This window comes from Saccharomycopsis crataegensis (genome assembly GCF_037102585.1).
Source record: "Saccharomycopsis crataegensis DNA, jcf7180000000072, whole genome shotgun sequence".
Classification (NCBI taxonomy): domain Eukaryota; kingdom Fungi; phylum Ascomycota; class Saccharomycetes; order Ascoideales; family Saccharomycopsidaceae; genus Saccharomycopsis; species Saccharomycopsis crataegensis.
This window is the reverse complement of record NW_027043819.1, coordinates 770,890-785,811: the sequence shown is the minus strand read 5'-3', so window position 1 is coordinate 785,811 and position 14,922 is coordinate 770,890. Positions and strand designations below refer to the sequence as shown.

The 14,922-nt window shown below is 37.8% G+C and overlaps 7 protein-coding genes across 7 annotated transcripts; 2 read left to right on the top strand and 5 right to left on the bottom strand. All coding sequences in view use genetic code 12, as the record gives it.

The window, feature by feature from the left end:
- Nucleotides 1-485: 485 nt before the first annotated feature.
- Nucleotides 486-2,102, bottom strand: DASC09_003370 (uncharacterized protein; the record flags this gene model as incomplete). The annotated part of the gene is made up of 1 exon (XM_064993940.1): nucleotides 486-2,102. The coding sequence occupies one exon, from the start codon at nucleotides 2,100-2,102 to the stop codon at nucleotides 486-488; it is 1,617 nt and encodes a 538-aa protein (XP_064850012.1).
- A 1,892-nt stretch (nucleotides 2,103-3,994) lies between these two features.
- SUE1 (Sue1p) lies at nucleotides 3,995-4,882 on the bottom strand (the record flags this gene model as incomplete). Its single annotated transcript, XM_064993939.1, has 1 exon — nucleotides 3,995-4,882. The coding sequence occupies one exon, from the start codon at nucleotides 4,880-4,882 to the stop codon at nucleotides 3,995-3,997; it is 888 nt and encodes a 295-aa protein (XP_064850011.1).
- A 553-nt stretch (nucleotides 4,883-5,435) lies between these two features.
- Nucleotides 5,436-6,686, bottom strand: RMD1 (Rmd1p; the record flags this gene model as incomplete). Its single annotated transcript, XM_064993938.1, has 1 exon — nucleotides 5,436-6,686. The coding sequence occupies one exon, from the start codon at nucleotides 6,684-6,686 to the stop codon at nucleotides 5,436-5,438; it is 1,251 nt and encodes a 416-aa protein (XP_064850010.1).
- Nucleotides 6,687-7,746: 1,060 nt separating this feature from the next.
- On the top strand, nucleotides 7,747-9,393 carry ICL1 (isocitrate lyase 1; the record flags this gene model as incomplete). The annotated part of the gene is made up of 1 exon (XM_064993937.1): nucleotides 7,747-9,393. One exon carries the CDS (start codon nucleotides 7,747-7,749, stop codon nucleotides 9,391-9,393), a length of 1,647 nt encoding a protein of 548 aa, XP_064850009.1.
- A 382-nt stretch (nucleotides 9,394-9,775) lies between these two features.
- DASC09_003330 (uncharacterized protein) lies at nucleotides 9,776-10,216 on the bottom strand (the record flags this gene model as incomplete). Its single annotated transcript, XM_064993936.1, has 2 exons — nucleotides 9,776-9,990; nucleotides 10,159-10,216. 2 exons carry the CDS (start codon nucleotides 10,214-10,216, stop codon nucleotides 9,776-9,778), a joined length of 273 nt encoding a protein of 90 aa, XP_064850008.1.
- Nucleotides 10,217-10,872: 656 nt separating this feature from the next.
- On the bottom strand, nucleotides 10,873-12,501 carry CHL4 (Chl4p; the record flags this gene model as incomplete). Its single annotated transcript, XM_064993935.1, has 1 exon — nucleotides 10,873-12,501. One exon carries the CDS (start codon nucleotides 12,499-12,501, stop codon nucleotides 10,873-10,875), a length of 1,629 nt encoding a protein of 542 aa, XP_064850007.1.
- An 867-nt stretch (nucleotides 12,502-13,368) lies between these two features.
- Nucleotides 13,369-14,913, top strand: DASC09_003310 (catalase; the record flags this gene model as incomplete). Its single annotated transcript, XM_064993934.1, has 1 exon — nucleotides 13,369-14,913. One exon carries the CDS (start codon nucleotides 13,369-13,371, stop codon nucleotides 14,911-14,913), a length of 1,545 nt encoding a protein of 514 aa, XP_064850006.1.
- Nucleotides 14,914-14,922: the final 9 nt, after the last annotated feature.

Sequence of the window (14,922 nt, the reverse complement as noted above, 5' to 3'; positions counted from 1 at the left end):
TAGTAGTAGTAGTAGTAGTAGTAGTAGTAGTAGTATATTTTTCAAAGTGACTAGGATACATACCAAACAAGAAAAAAAAAAACTGATGGGAAACACGTGCGTGGTAGTGTTAATATATCTTATAAGTGTTCCGTTGTTATGGGTCAATCAATCAATCAATCTATGGCAACTGTTAACAGAGAGTCTAAATATATGATACCACAACTCTACGTTGGTTGCATTATATGATGTGAGTAAAGTGAAATATTATCGTATTATTATAATGAATTGGAAGTGTCATGAAAAAAAGTTAAGTCATAAAGAAGACATTAATTAAATGTGGCATATGCAGGCAGTATTTGATCAAAAACCATGGGGTAGAATGGTTAGAAATAAAATGAAAAAGTGAGTCTGAAGATCTCATAAATTACAGAGAAAAAAAATAAATAAATAAAGAAATATATGATGTTCTGAATATTCAAAGAGAACCCAATTTCAATAAGATTTCAAGTCGCTTGAATTAGTCCAATTCCAACAACCCCGTGGGTTCCTCCAGTAGTTGGCTCCAATTTCTTTTTACCTTTCTTCTTTTTACCCTTCTTCTTTTTCTTTTTTTCTCGCTTGATCAATTCATCCAAATCAATAAATTCATCATATTCGCTACCATCGAACTGCGGATCAGCCTCGCCAACTTTACTAGGAAGCACTGGGAACGCAAATGATGAGGTCCCCATTTCCGATGAGAAAATATTGTGATGACTGGGTTCGCATGGAAGATTTATAGAATCAAAGAAAATGGGATTGGTGGTAGTCAAGTCATTATTAGAAAACTTGGCGACAGAAGGAACCAAATCAGCTTGTGGAGCTGAAAATTTTGGAATTGACAATTGTTCTGAAAGGATTGAAGATGGTGAGATTTTTTTGTGATGTTCTCCCCTGAATAACAAAGAACCAGCATTGTTATTTGAAGCATTAAGATGAGTTGGTATATGGGATGACGACATATCCGAAGAGGTACACGATAATGAGGAACAAGAAGAGGAGGAGCAGGATGAAGGAAGTGGGATGCTTAAATGTGAAGGGTGCATATTGGTAGCATGGTCGGAGGTTATGGAGTTACTTGAGTTCGACAAAGGTAAATTGAACCGTTGAGTTGATCTCCCAATAGTATTAAACAAGTGAGAATCAATGCTCGGCTGTGATTCTTGCAAACACCCTAGTCCTAGACTGAAAGTATTGTGTTTTTCATTTCCAAAATAGTTGAATGCAGGATTATCGTCGACCATTGAAGTGATGGGAGTCCCGCATGATGAGGAGCTGGAGAAATCAGAATTGGGACTGAGCAAATCTGGATGTTGCTGTTGGGGATGATTTGTCGTCCTAACGTGAGAAGATTTATCAGGGCTATTATAATACAGTTGAATGCTGGGATTTTGAGAAGCTGCACACGACTTCGCAGGACGCTCACACGACGAGTCTTGTAATGTCGGGAAAAAAGTGTTGATCTGAAGTTTTTTCAAATTTCTACCTTCACGTTCCATCAAATTGTCGATATTTGTGGGGTTTTTATTTGTACCGATGTCATCACTATTATTGTATTGTGTTGAAGGTATGGTGCTTTGAGGAAAGGCAGTGAATGATTTCTTGAAGACATCCAGGATATCTGATTCCAAAATCGCGGTGTATTGGTTCTTATAAAAATCATGCATTGAATCTTTACTTGCCGTCGAACAGAGCGATTTCGTGCTTGAATTCTCCTTTTTATTCATATGGCCAAGATCAACGGTATTGGATTGGCCAAGGCCATGATCCACTGGCTTCTGTAGATCCTCGCCAGTTTCCGAGAGGTCATTGTCGCTGAGATTTGACGATGGTTTGGAGATGGCGAGTCCATCGACATTGCCTGATAGGTTGTCTTGATTAGAAGATGGGGCAGGATGTTGAGGGAATGTTGGGGTAGACAAGTCTTCGTTGGACTGCCGGAGCAGTGAAATGCTTTTCAATGTGATGATGCTATTGGAACTATTGTTTCTTGATGTGAATCTAAATAGGGACGATGGTTTCTGGATCGAGGGTTGGTCAGCTGGAGGTTGCTGGTCGATTGAGATTGGAGGGTCTTTCATGTTGTGCTATTTGGGATGGACGAAATGTTATAGTTCCATAATATCGCTGTTATTATTAATGATGTTTTGTTATTGATGATAATGGGTTGTAACTTTGTGGACAATTTATTATCGATTGTTGTGTTGGTAATTATCGGTATGATTATTGTTGCTGTTGAAATATATATATTTATATATATATCAGTAGGTGCCTGCCTGCCTGGTAATATAATATAAATATATGCACAGTGAGTAGGAGATCAAGGTGTTATTATATAAGGAAATCGGTCAAGAATGCCGATGTATGGAAGCCGAATAATCTTTAATCTGTGGGGGATAAACTGGGAAAGCACACACCTCACCGACAACAATAAAGAGGGAAGGCAAAACAAATATAATATATTTCCATCTAATTTAACGAGGCACCAGAGCAAAACCGTTCCAGTCGTCACAGCAAAAAGAAAAGAGGAAAAGACAAAAAAAAAAAAAGAAAGAAAAACCCTCGCCGCGATTGATTAGGAGAAATTAAACTCTGCAGTGGGGACGGCACGGGCTGCTGCTTTTTGCACGGCAGCAAAAATGTTAGCCTGGGTTTTGATAATAATAAACACTTTGGCGACAGTTTGTACAGCAAAAATCGCGACGGCAAATTGTCACCCACCACCCCAGCAATCCTTATTCTATTGTTGGACCCCATGTGAGCAGATCGGACTTTTAACCCTAATCCTGGAGGTGTAACTTTCATTCTGGCTATAGAATAGAATAGAACAGAATCGTCGTTATTAACGGCTACTGGTGTAACAGTGGTTATTGCTTGGGATATATATCCATTTCAGCATAGGTAGGGATCCATGTTATTTTGCAAAATGTATATATTTATATATCTGGGTGTATAACAGTAGTAGTAGGCTTTATTACATCTATCTATCTATCTCTCAGCGGCGATCCAGGCAACAAAATCAGTCATATTATTCGCCGGGGATCGAGAGAGACATTTGATCACCAAAAGCATATCTTAATTAATATGATTCAAATCGCCTCTGCCTGTTGGTCTGTCGAGATAGGATCAGTTATGTTTTCTGAACAACAAAGCAGAGCATTAGACAGCCTTGATTACCCGCTAGCGTGTTCGAGAGCTTAACTTGACCACTGTATCAAGACGCACGCATCTTACTCTATCCATCATCATACACACTTTCCATTGACTAATGACGTATTTTGCTAACTTTCCTTGATGATTCTTTAGCAACTTCTTGAATATATATTATATATATGTTGTGTTCATTTTCTTTCTTCTTTTTTAACGCTTCTTCATCTGTTCAATCCTCCGAAATAACAATTGGGCTCTTATTATTGCCATTAGTCAACGAATTATGCTTATGTTGAGATAACAAACCTTAAACTATTCATCAAAGATTAGTAATACCAGTGGCTGCAAGATATACACAAACAACAACAAGGAAAACGACTACAATGCAATAACAGCGAAGTCAAAGTGAAAAACAGTAATAAATAAAATAGATTGAAAAGTTACTTACTTGTTTGATGCCATGAATAATGCAAATGGCACACCGTACCAGTCTACTTTAATTGTAAAATGCAACAGCAACAAAAAAGAATTCAACAAATTGATAAAAATACACCAACAAAGATGATAAGCTATAACAAACACATATGATTGACAGATCCTGAATTTTAACAATAGTAACTTGAAACAACAATTAATAAGAAAAACAAAAGTATGATGATGATGATGATGATGATGATGATGATGATGATGATGATGATGATGATGATGATGATGATAATAGTAATAATAATAATAATGATAATGATAGAAATTAATTATGGAGCCCCTTTTTCATTTTTCTTTTAATAACCTTACCGATGGCTCTATAGATCATTAACAAAGATCAGTCCTTGAATCCTCTTTTTGAGAAATATTCTTTCCAATTATTGATCGGGTTCTTCTTTAATAATTGCTCTTCCTCGGCACTATCACGTTTCCGGCTATTTTCCTTCGCTGCAACCTTCTTGCTTTTGCCAATGGGCGCGGGGTGCGGAGGTGCTTGGAAAGGTTTCAATGTCATCAACACTTTATATGGAATATTATCCATTTCTTTGAAATGCTCAGTCCCCACTGCCGAATTATTCCACATATTTGGCACAATAAAACTGGATGACGAAGAAGAAGTAGAAAATGAAACCTCGCTGGTCGAGTTCCCTCCCACTAGACTGTTTCCGTTGCTCAAGGCATCACTGGCAGAACTGGACATCCCCTTGCCAGATTTATCGAATCTAAGAGGTCGAAACTCATTCTTAATTGGTAATAATAACGGGCGATACCCAGAGAAAAAAATATCATTCTTAAATTTCCGAAGATCGAGATGGGAGGTGGAGGGGACTCTTGGTAAACTGTCTTGATAACTCATTTGGCCATTATTGTTCGATGTTTTGCCAGATTCAACAGAAAACACCCTCAGATCCGGACTTGAACGATTGAATTCCCTGATGAACTGTGAAAACTTTTTCTCGGACGAAAGGTCTAGTTTCGATTTTTTAGGCGAGGTCTTGACTGTGGTCTTGGTAGCGACAGCTGTGGTCTTGGTAGCGACAGCTGCCTTCTTGATACCCTCATCTTTAGACGATGATTTGGATTTAGATTCGTTATCTTTTGGATCAGGTTCCCCTAACTTGATCTTTCGACTGTATAGTTTGTTATTGACCGAGGAAAACTTTCGTGTAGTTATAATAATCCGCGTATTAAAAATGCGGTTGTTGCCACCACATCTCATCATCATCGTTATCCCTGATTTTCTCCGATAAACCGATACCCACAAGAATGAAAAGCTAGAAAGAAAAGAAAAGAAAAGAGAATATTAGAAAAGGATCAACAAATGAGAAATAAAAATGAAAAAAGATCCCAGACCCCTAGGTGCAAAATAAACGTATAGTGTGTATGTTTTCACCCAAACGATTTAAGCTTTATTGTTATTGTATGATGATGTTTTCCTCATAATATAAATCGCACCTCATACAGGATGATGTGTGATGGGCTGATTGATTGGGCATGTCAGGTGGACAAAACATTGCTAGGGGCACGCAGTAATTCCCAACAGCATCCACTATAGACACAACATATAAATAAATATACCATGAAATACCACGTGTGAGGCCAGGTTAATGGTCCAATGATTTGATATATTTCCAAAAAAATAATAAGAATAATAAAAACAACAACCTTAATCAATTTTATAATACAAATATAATATAAATAAATCCACAAATCCCAAGGAAGTCATTTGAGAGACTCACTCCTCTCAATGGAAGATCAACCAATAGAATGATTTTTTTCTAAAAATCCGCCAAAATGTCCACAAATATATTGACAATTGACACAATCACTTCCACGGCAATTAAGACAATGACAATTACTTCCAAATACTCTTCGTGAGAATGACCCAATTGTTCCTTTAACATTTGCAATAAGTCAGAAATCACCTCCAATCTTTGGTTCAATAAATCCACACGTTGATTGATTTCTAGATATCCCCTTGTCGCTTGATAAATCGGTTCCAAGTGGGGTTCGGACCACATCAATTCCGGTGAATCAAGCACCGAACCATGTAGGTTAATATTTATTCGCAAAATGAACAATTCTCCAATACTCTTCATAATATCACTGCGCTTCATGTCGACTTTACCAACCAAAGCAATTTGCTGGGGTATATCTTGGGTATCTTCAATAGTGTTATCGACCAATTCTTCAAATAATGAAATCTTGGTTGATTGAGCGATGGCATGAGAAATTGAAAGTTTCATCATATAATTGTTACCATCCCTAAGAGTGATAAAATCGTTGTAAATCCTTGGTTGATAAGATTTTGTAATATAATAATTGAATTCTTCAATTTGAATATCTTCTTCTGCCAATTTTTCTTTTTCAAATTTCTCAAGGTATGTCAAGAATTTCGATTCTTCTTCTTGTTTAAACCCCCAAAGTACCACCACCCCATATTCGAACAAAAATACATCTTTTTTATTTTGCGTCAAATCAATTTCTCCTCCTTCTTCGTCTAGTCGAATCAAATCGTCATGGTTATTATTACCACCAATCTTCTTCTTCGTTCTATCAGCTTTGTGAAACTTGAACGGAGTATAGAGACATTCGTCAATCAATTTAGGCCAGGTGTGGTTTTTCTTCTTACGATCATTCAACCAACGAACCATTTCCTTCATTCTATAGGAGCTTGCAGTGCAGTAAGCGGTAACCCGAGGCAATAAAGCTCTTTCTGATTTTCCAAGTCTTTCGGCATCTTTTCTTGCAGAAGTCTCTTTAATTCTTGTCACTTGAGAGTACACTTCCCTACCACTTTCTTCATCCTCTTCAAGAGATGGTTCCTCAGGAAGAAGTTTCAATTTCTGGGTGGTCCTCGAGGTTCTTTGGGGCCCAATCTTGGTGGTTGGCTGTAAGGGCTGAATCTTTTGTAGTGTGTTGTTGTTTTGCGATGAGCTAGGGATAGTTGGTGGAGGTAGCGGAGGGATTTTCTTTCCCAGTGGGACTGACGGGGGCTTGTTGGGGAGTAGCGGAGTGGTTTCGGGCATTATTGTTATCAATTAATTAATATATATATATATATATATATATATATAAATATATATGTGTAGGTATGTTCATTGGATTATTAACCATTTACCTCACTGTGTATATTTTAGAGATTACAAAAATGCACAGTGAGCCCTGTGTAATAAAATGGGGGTAATTGACCCTGTAATAATTATATCTGTCCTGGTGGTATACGTTAACATATCTGTCATATTTAAAACAGATTCAAGTAGCATAGATATCCTTTCTCACTATTCCATGATGTGATGCTTGAGGTCTCAAAAAGAAAAAGAAAAAAAAAAGCATTGCTTACTTAATATTTGACTAACGCAACCGTATATATAATAATGACTGAGTTAGATGACTCAATGAATCTTCATCTTCAGAACGTTAATAATAATGTGTTTGTTTTCTAAAAGTTCACTCTCCCCTCGACCTCACTTTCCACTTCAATCCCGAAATTCGCAATTGACTGTTGTTTTTGTTGTTGTCGTATATGTAGTATTAGAATCGTGTTGAAAGCAACCATCTCTCTAACGTATTTCACTTCCATGATTCCACACATAAATGAGTCCAGTGATTATTTTCTGAACTACGTTACCGTGGTGGGTGTACGGAACTGCTGTCAGCCAGTCAGAAAAAGAGGAAGAAAAGAAAAAAGCAAATAAATGTTATTGTTCCTCATACAACAGCAGTTGTGTCACCACCCATCGCTCCTCTTCCCCGGTCGATTGCCCCCAGATTACCTTCCCTTTCGATCACAGGGGGTGTGGCAACCTTCCCGCAGCAGCGGAGACTCAACATGAGCCACCATAACAATAATACCCTTTCTCCAGCGATTACCACATAATATTACCCCCGGGAGGAGAATTTCCATCAATACTCGTCAACAAACAATCTCAAAAAGTATAAGTATCCCAAAAAATTTCCTAAAACTGTTTTTGTTTTTTATTTGTTTATTCTATCTCATTATCATCTATTGCAAAGCAAAACAAAAAGAAAAGAAAAGAAAAAGAAAAGAAAAAACATTCATTTACTGGATTCCAATCAAATTTCAAAATGGCTTATTCTATAATCGACCTCAATGCTGAAGAAGCTTCTTTTCAACAAGAAATAGCCTCCATCGAGAAATGGTGGTCTGAACCTCGCTGGAACAAAACAACGCGTATTTATTCTCCCCAAGAAGTCGCTGCTAAACGTGGTAGTATTAAGATCCATTATCCTTCATCGGACCAGGCTGACAAACTTTTCAAGTTACTTTCCGAACATGATCGTAACAAGACCTCAAGTGTGACCTTTGGTGCTCTTGACCCCATCCACGTTGCCCAAATGGCAAAGTACTTGGATACAGTTTATGTTTCTGGCTGGCAATGCTCTTCCACCGCTGCCACTTCCAATGAACCTGGCCCAGATTTGGCTGATTACCCTATGGATACCGTTCCAAACAAGGTTGAACATTTATGGTTTGCTCAATTATTCCACGATAGAAAGCAACGTGAAGAACGTTTCAGATTATCCAAAGAAGAACGTAAAAACACTCCTTACACGGATTTTCTCAGACCAATCGTTGCCGATGCGGATACTGGTCACGGAGGAATCACCGCAATCATCAAACTTGTCAAAATGTTCATTGAACGTGGTGCTGCTGGTGTTCATATCGAAGATCAAGCTCCAGGTACCAAGAAATGTGGCCATATGGCTGGGAAAGTGTTAGTGCCAATTCAAGAACACATTAACAGATTGGTTGCTATCAGAGCTTCTGCTGACATGATGGGTTCTAATTTGCTTGCCGTTGCCAGAACCGATTCTGAAGCCGCAACTTTGTTGACCAGTACCATCGACCCTCGTGATCACTACTTTATTTTAGGTGTCACCAATCCAGAAGTTCCTGATTTGCATTCAGTTTTGCTTGAAGCTGAAGGACATGGAATGAGTGGCGATGAGATTGCCAATATTGAAGCTAGCTGGTTACAAAAAGCCCAATTGAAATTATTTGACGAGGCGGTGATTGATGAGATCAATGCTGGTACCTATTCAAATAAGTCACAACTTATTAGCGAATTCAAGTCTAAGGTTCATGCATTGAGCGGAACCTCGAACAAGGACGCCCGGGCTTTAGCTAAAAAACTTCTTGGGAAAGAAATTTATTTCAACTGGGAATCACCAAGGGTCAGGGAAGGTTATTACCGTATTCGCGGGGGTACTCAATGTGCCGTGAATCGTGGTAGAGCATTTGCTCCATATGCTGATTTGATTTGGATGGAATCTAAATTGCCAGACTATGCACAGGCTCAAGAATTTGCCCAAGGAATCAAGGAAGCATACCCAGATCAATGGCTTGCTTATAACTTGTCTCCTTCCTTCAATTGGAACTTGGCCATGACCGCTGCCGATCAAGAAACTTATATAAAAAGATTGAGCAAATTGGGATACGTGTGGCAATTTATCACTTTGGCAGGTTTACACACTACAGCATTGGCAGTTGATAATTTTGCCAGAGACTTTGCCAAGTTTGGAATGAAGGCTTATGGTCAAAACGTTCAAGCGAAAGAAATTGAATCAGGGGTTGAAGTGGTGAAACATCAAAAATGGTCTGGAGCTGAATTGATTGATAATATTTTGAAGATGACCAGTGGTGGGGTTAGTAGTACTGCAGCAATGGGTGAAGGGGTGACTGAAGACCAATTCAAGAGCTCAAAGTTGTGATAAATTTGCAAGAGATTATTTTGGAACTAATCTTTATGGCTATTACTTCTATATTTTTTTGGAGCTAACAGTTCCTACTTTTTTTTTTTTTTTGTTATGTTTTTGAGATGTTGGAAGTTTATGATTTTCGCTTATTAGTGATTTTTATCTGGAGGTCTAAACATTTTTGATGATTAATATTATGCTGGTTTTTATGTGGGTTTTCCTTTGTGGTTAGTAGATTCCAATGAGGGCGCTTTTTGTAAAAGGTTGAAGATAATACATCAAATTTCTGGGAAACATTCAAGTTTCGATAAATCCATGTTTATTTGTTCAATAGGGCGTCCCTTTTGCTTGTAATGTTTCTAGACACGTTAACACATGGAGATTTCTATCCAAAATGTTAATTGCCATGGACGAGCTCTTCACGGTTACTCAAATCAGTAGCAATTCTCTCAATTTCACAATCTATTATCATTAATGATTCATAGATTTCTAATTCTTTCAACGGTAGCACTTGACAACTTTCTAGGTCATAATTCCCCAAGGTTATGCATATTTCACAAATACAACAGCTCAGTGGAGTGGTGCCACCAGCAACGATCTTCAATGGCTTCCCTTTTTAAACTTTCTAAATTTGTCCTATCTAGTCTTTTAAATAGCTTACAGAATAAACCACTTGGAACTATTGAAGAAGCATCCGATATTATGAAAGATATTTGTCTATTGCAGTCAATGTTGCATCAAAAATTACCAAAAAAGGGGCACCAGCACCAACACAAGCACTACGCACCACCAGGGAGTACTTATTCAAAGCAATAAATTCCGAGTATAAAGCGTTCATGATCAGAGGCCTTTACAAAAAACTTAAATATTATTCAGCTATTAATCCTGCAGAGCTATCCGGTCATATCACTATCTTATCTGCCAGGAGGTGATGCTCAATGCACCTGTAAACGAGGGATGACATGAACATGATAACAGTAATAATTGGTTTGAGATATTTAAAGTGGACTAAACCTTTAAAAAAAGTGACTAAGCTGGACATGACGGGAGTAAGCCTCTAAAATATACTACAGTATTCAGACCTTTGAAGTAAAAAAGAACCTGTGAGAGAGGAATTGAAATGAAACTGACAGTAAAAGATACAACTTTTGTAACCTAACTGAATGCGGATTTTGTGTAAACTATGAAGCTCCCTCTGAAATTTTCTCCAATTTATTACAATACAATATCTCACAAGTAGGTAGATCAAACATAACAAGATCATTTATAATACAAGCAATTATGCAAATAAAAAAAAGAATAAACAATGCAACAAAAGCACAAAAAACAGAAAGAAAAACACCCCTAACCATGAAATGGAAAATATTATACACATATAGAATAGCTAAATAGAACTAAAATAAATAAATAAAAAGTTGCTTCGAAAATATAAAGAGCAAGTGAATATAGTACTATGAAATGATCATTTCCCATAAAGTCCAAGGTAAAAGATAATTAAATAATCTCACCATTATTATCGACGAATTTCCGGAAGTAACCTTTCCCTTTGACCAGAGAATCATTGCCAAAAGGTTTATAGAACTTGTTTTTCACAATAGTCCCCGATTTAGATCCCTCTTCCCCAGTTAACCAGCTTGGAACATTATATGGATCCACAATTGTCTTGATTTTGGTCGAGGTAGATCTAGACGCGGCTGAAACAGGGGTTACTGCTAATTCATGAAGTCCAGCAAAGACATCATTACCACTAAGCTTTAACGTGAATTTTGGTTTTGCCAATTCTGTCTCTATGGATGAGCATCTTGATTGACTATGAGGGTGATATGTTTTAATATCTCCATGGATCGCAAATTCAACTTCTTGGATCGGGACAATTGATGAGAATTGACTTTGATCAAAGTTTCTTTGTAATAATTCATTATTTTTTTTATCAATTTTTTCATCATCCTTCTTTACTTTTGAGTTGGCAGATCTTCTTAGTCTCTTTAACGGAGAACGCAGATTTTGATAATCTTCAAATAGCCGCTTTGATTTTAATTTACCATTGGCAACACCTTTAAAACGCAAATTGGCGACATTGATAAGATTTTTACGATCGATCCGATCAATTTGGTCCTGGTCGCTAATGATCTGCAAATCATCATCATCATCCTCATCAAGATTACCCTCGTTATTGCTTTTCGATTCAAGTCCATTAAGCTTGCAAAAATTCACAACATTTTGATGTAAGGTGGGTATATCAAATGGTGAAATATCCACATTATCATCGGCATACACCGCCCAATTTCCCTCACAATTCGCAAAACGAGAATTACCATTTAATAAGAAAATTGATTCAAAATTTTTGATTTTCATCGAGGGATCGTTGACCAAATGAATTTGACTGTCTGGCCCACATAGTGATCTTTCTAGTGATTGAAGGATTAACTTTCCGGAAATATCGTTAGGGTTGATAATATTGTGGATGATGAAATTTGAAGAGGAAGGGATCATTACAAAGAAAGCTTTTCTTGAAATAACGTTCGCTTTCAAAGAATGATCCTTAGAGACAATATCGAATAGTTGGATTCGTATGATGATCACAGGATAAATCGGATGATGACACACATAAATGTGGTTCAAGAACACTGAGCTCAAATCGCTGGACAATGATTTGAGTAATTTTTGATTGTTGAGATGAGGAAGTTTTAAAGGCCTCGTCTTTTCGAAATTATCAAGAATTTTTGACGAAGTCCACATGAATGAATTTGGCTTATCTATTAATAATTGACAATCGATTTGTGATATTTGAAGCAAATTCAAACCTTTGTGCCAGTACTCAACGAGTATTCTATCCAAGAGCTGTTTCTTTGTGCATAGCTTACCACCAGGAACTTGGCCGGCAATTACCTTTGAATGGGCTGTGAAGAATGCGAGAGCATTAAAAATAAGCTGCAGGCGGGATAAACGGTTGTGTTTATATTCTTGAGATGATTTAAGGTCTGGCTGAGTTGAGGTAAGCCTACACCAGAGATATGCAAGATTATTGATGCTCTTTAGCGATAGCCTTGTTAGGGACCGCCTAAGAGTTATAGGAGTGAGCGAAGGAATATAGTCATTGGGCAAAGAACCTTTGTTCTTCATTGTATTTTTATGAATGAATCTGTTATTATTGTTGATTGGGGCTTCAATGTTTACCAAACAAAAAAATTATCTGTAAAAAAAAACAAAACAAAATAAAAACAATAACAAAAAAAAAAAAAAGATTATGTAATCACAACAGATTGCTTAGTAAGACGCTTACATAATCAATGACATAGCAACACCTGGACATCTATTTTTCAGAAAACCCTAACACACATAATAACCAAGTGCATGGTACATTGTGACGACATTTGATTAGTAACCAATTACACAATCATTAGGTGTTCGGATGGCTTTAGCCAAAAAAACACCTGAACACTCAATGGTGCCGTTGAATTGGTATACTGCGAATTGGACCGGGAAGTCGTGACTTTCCCCGTGACAAAAATGACTTACGGGGGGAGTCGCAAGTGGAGACGATCGCAACTTCCCGCCAACCTATCAATGACCAATCACAGCCTACCGCTTAGAAAGCAGCATCGCACAACTCATCTGTCATATCCCTAACAAATCTATGTTGGCCCAACCCAGATAGATACATACAGACATACCTAGATAAATACATACATAGGTATTGGATATTCTTAAAATCAACAATAATATCCATTACCTCCACCAATTTCTTGATTTATAAATTGATTTATAGGTGTTTGTTTTGCAATTGATCTTGCCAGGTATTTTTGGTAGTGCGCGCATCATCATCACCGCTCTCCTCATATCGGCGGCCCTAATAAAATATTGATCCTACTACGTATATAAACAGCAATAATTCCTACAATTTTTCATTTTTTTTCAGATGTCGATAATTTTGTTTTCGCTTCCCCTACTTCATTTTCTGTACAAGCAAAACAGAAAGCGATATTAATAATGTCTAATAAGAAAGTTTTCTCCACTTCTGAAGGCTGCCCAGTCAGCGAGCCATTTGCTACCCAAAGAATTGGTCAGGATGGTCCTTTGCTTTTGCAAGATTTCAGCTTGATTGATTCCTTGGCTCATTTCGATAGGGAACGTATTCCTGAGCGTGTGGTTCATGCCAAGGGCTCTGGTGCCTATGGTTATTTCGAGGTCACTGACGACATTTCTGATATGTGTAGCGCTGCTTTCTTGAATCAGGTTGGCAAGAAGACCAAAACTTTTGTGAGATTTAGTACTGTTGGTGGTGAAAAAGGCTCTGCAGACACTGCTAGAGATCCAAGAGGCTTTGCTGTCAAGTTTTACACCGAAGAAGGTAACTATGACTTGGTCATGAATAATACTCCGGTCTTCTTTATCAGAGATCCTTCCAAGTTCCCACACTTCATTCACACCCAGAAGAGAAACCCAGAAACAAATTTGAAGGATCCAGATATGTTTTGGGACTATTTGACTTCAAACCAAGAAGCAATTCACCAAGTTTGTATCTTGTTTAGTGACAGAGGCACTCCTTACGGATACAGATTTATGCATGGTTACTCTGGCCATACTTACAAGTGGACCAACGCCAAAGGTGAATGGAGATATGTCCAAATCCATTTCAAGTGTGATCAAGGTATCAAAACTTTTAATAACGAACAAGCTGGTGATTTGGCTGGATCTGATCCAGACTTTGCTCAACACGATTTGTTCAATGCTATTAAGAAAGGTGATAATCCTTCTTGGACTGTGTATGTGCAATCAATGACCCAAGAAGAAGCTGCCAAATTACCTTTCTCCGTCTTTGATTTGACCAAAGTCTGGCCACAATCTCAATTCCCATTGAGAAGATTCGGGAAGTTTGTTCTTAATGAAAATCCACAAAACTATTTCGCCGAAGTTGAACAAGCTGCCTTCTCCCCTTCACATACCGTTCCAGGTATCGAAGCTTCCGCTGATCCAGTGCTTCAATCGAGACTCTTCTCGTATCCAGATACTCACCGTCATCGTTTGGGTGTTAACTATAATCAAATTCCTGTCAATTGCCCATTTGCTGCCCGTTCAGCATATGCTCCTCATATTAGGGACGGTGCGATGCAAGTAAATGGTAATTTGGGCTCTGCTCCAAACTATCTTGCAACAAATGTTCCAGTAGAAGTACGCAGTGATGTGAAATTACAAGCACATCAAGAAGTATGGACCGGCCCGGCATTTGCTAAGCACTGGAAAGTGGTTGGACCAATTGATTTCCAACAAGCTACTGACTTGTATGCTAAGGTGATGTCAAAGCAACCAGGTCAACAAAAAGCCTTGGCCCACAATGTTGCAGTACATGCCTCAGGAGCAAAGAGAGATATCCAAGACCGTGTCATTGATATGTTTACCAAGGTTCATCCTAATTTAGGCGCGGATATCAAGAAGGAAATTTACCAGCTTGATCCTCGTGATAGTGACAAAAATGTGCAATTGTTCAATAAGAATGGAAAAGTTTCCGCTTGTCCTTTCCATTCTAAATTGTGAAAAGTTATA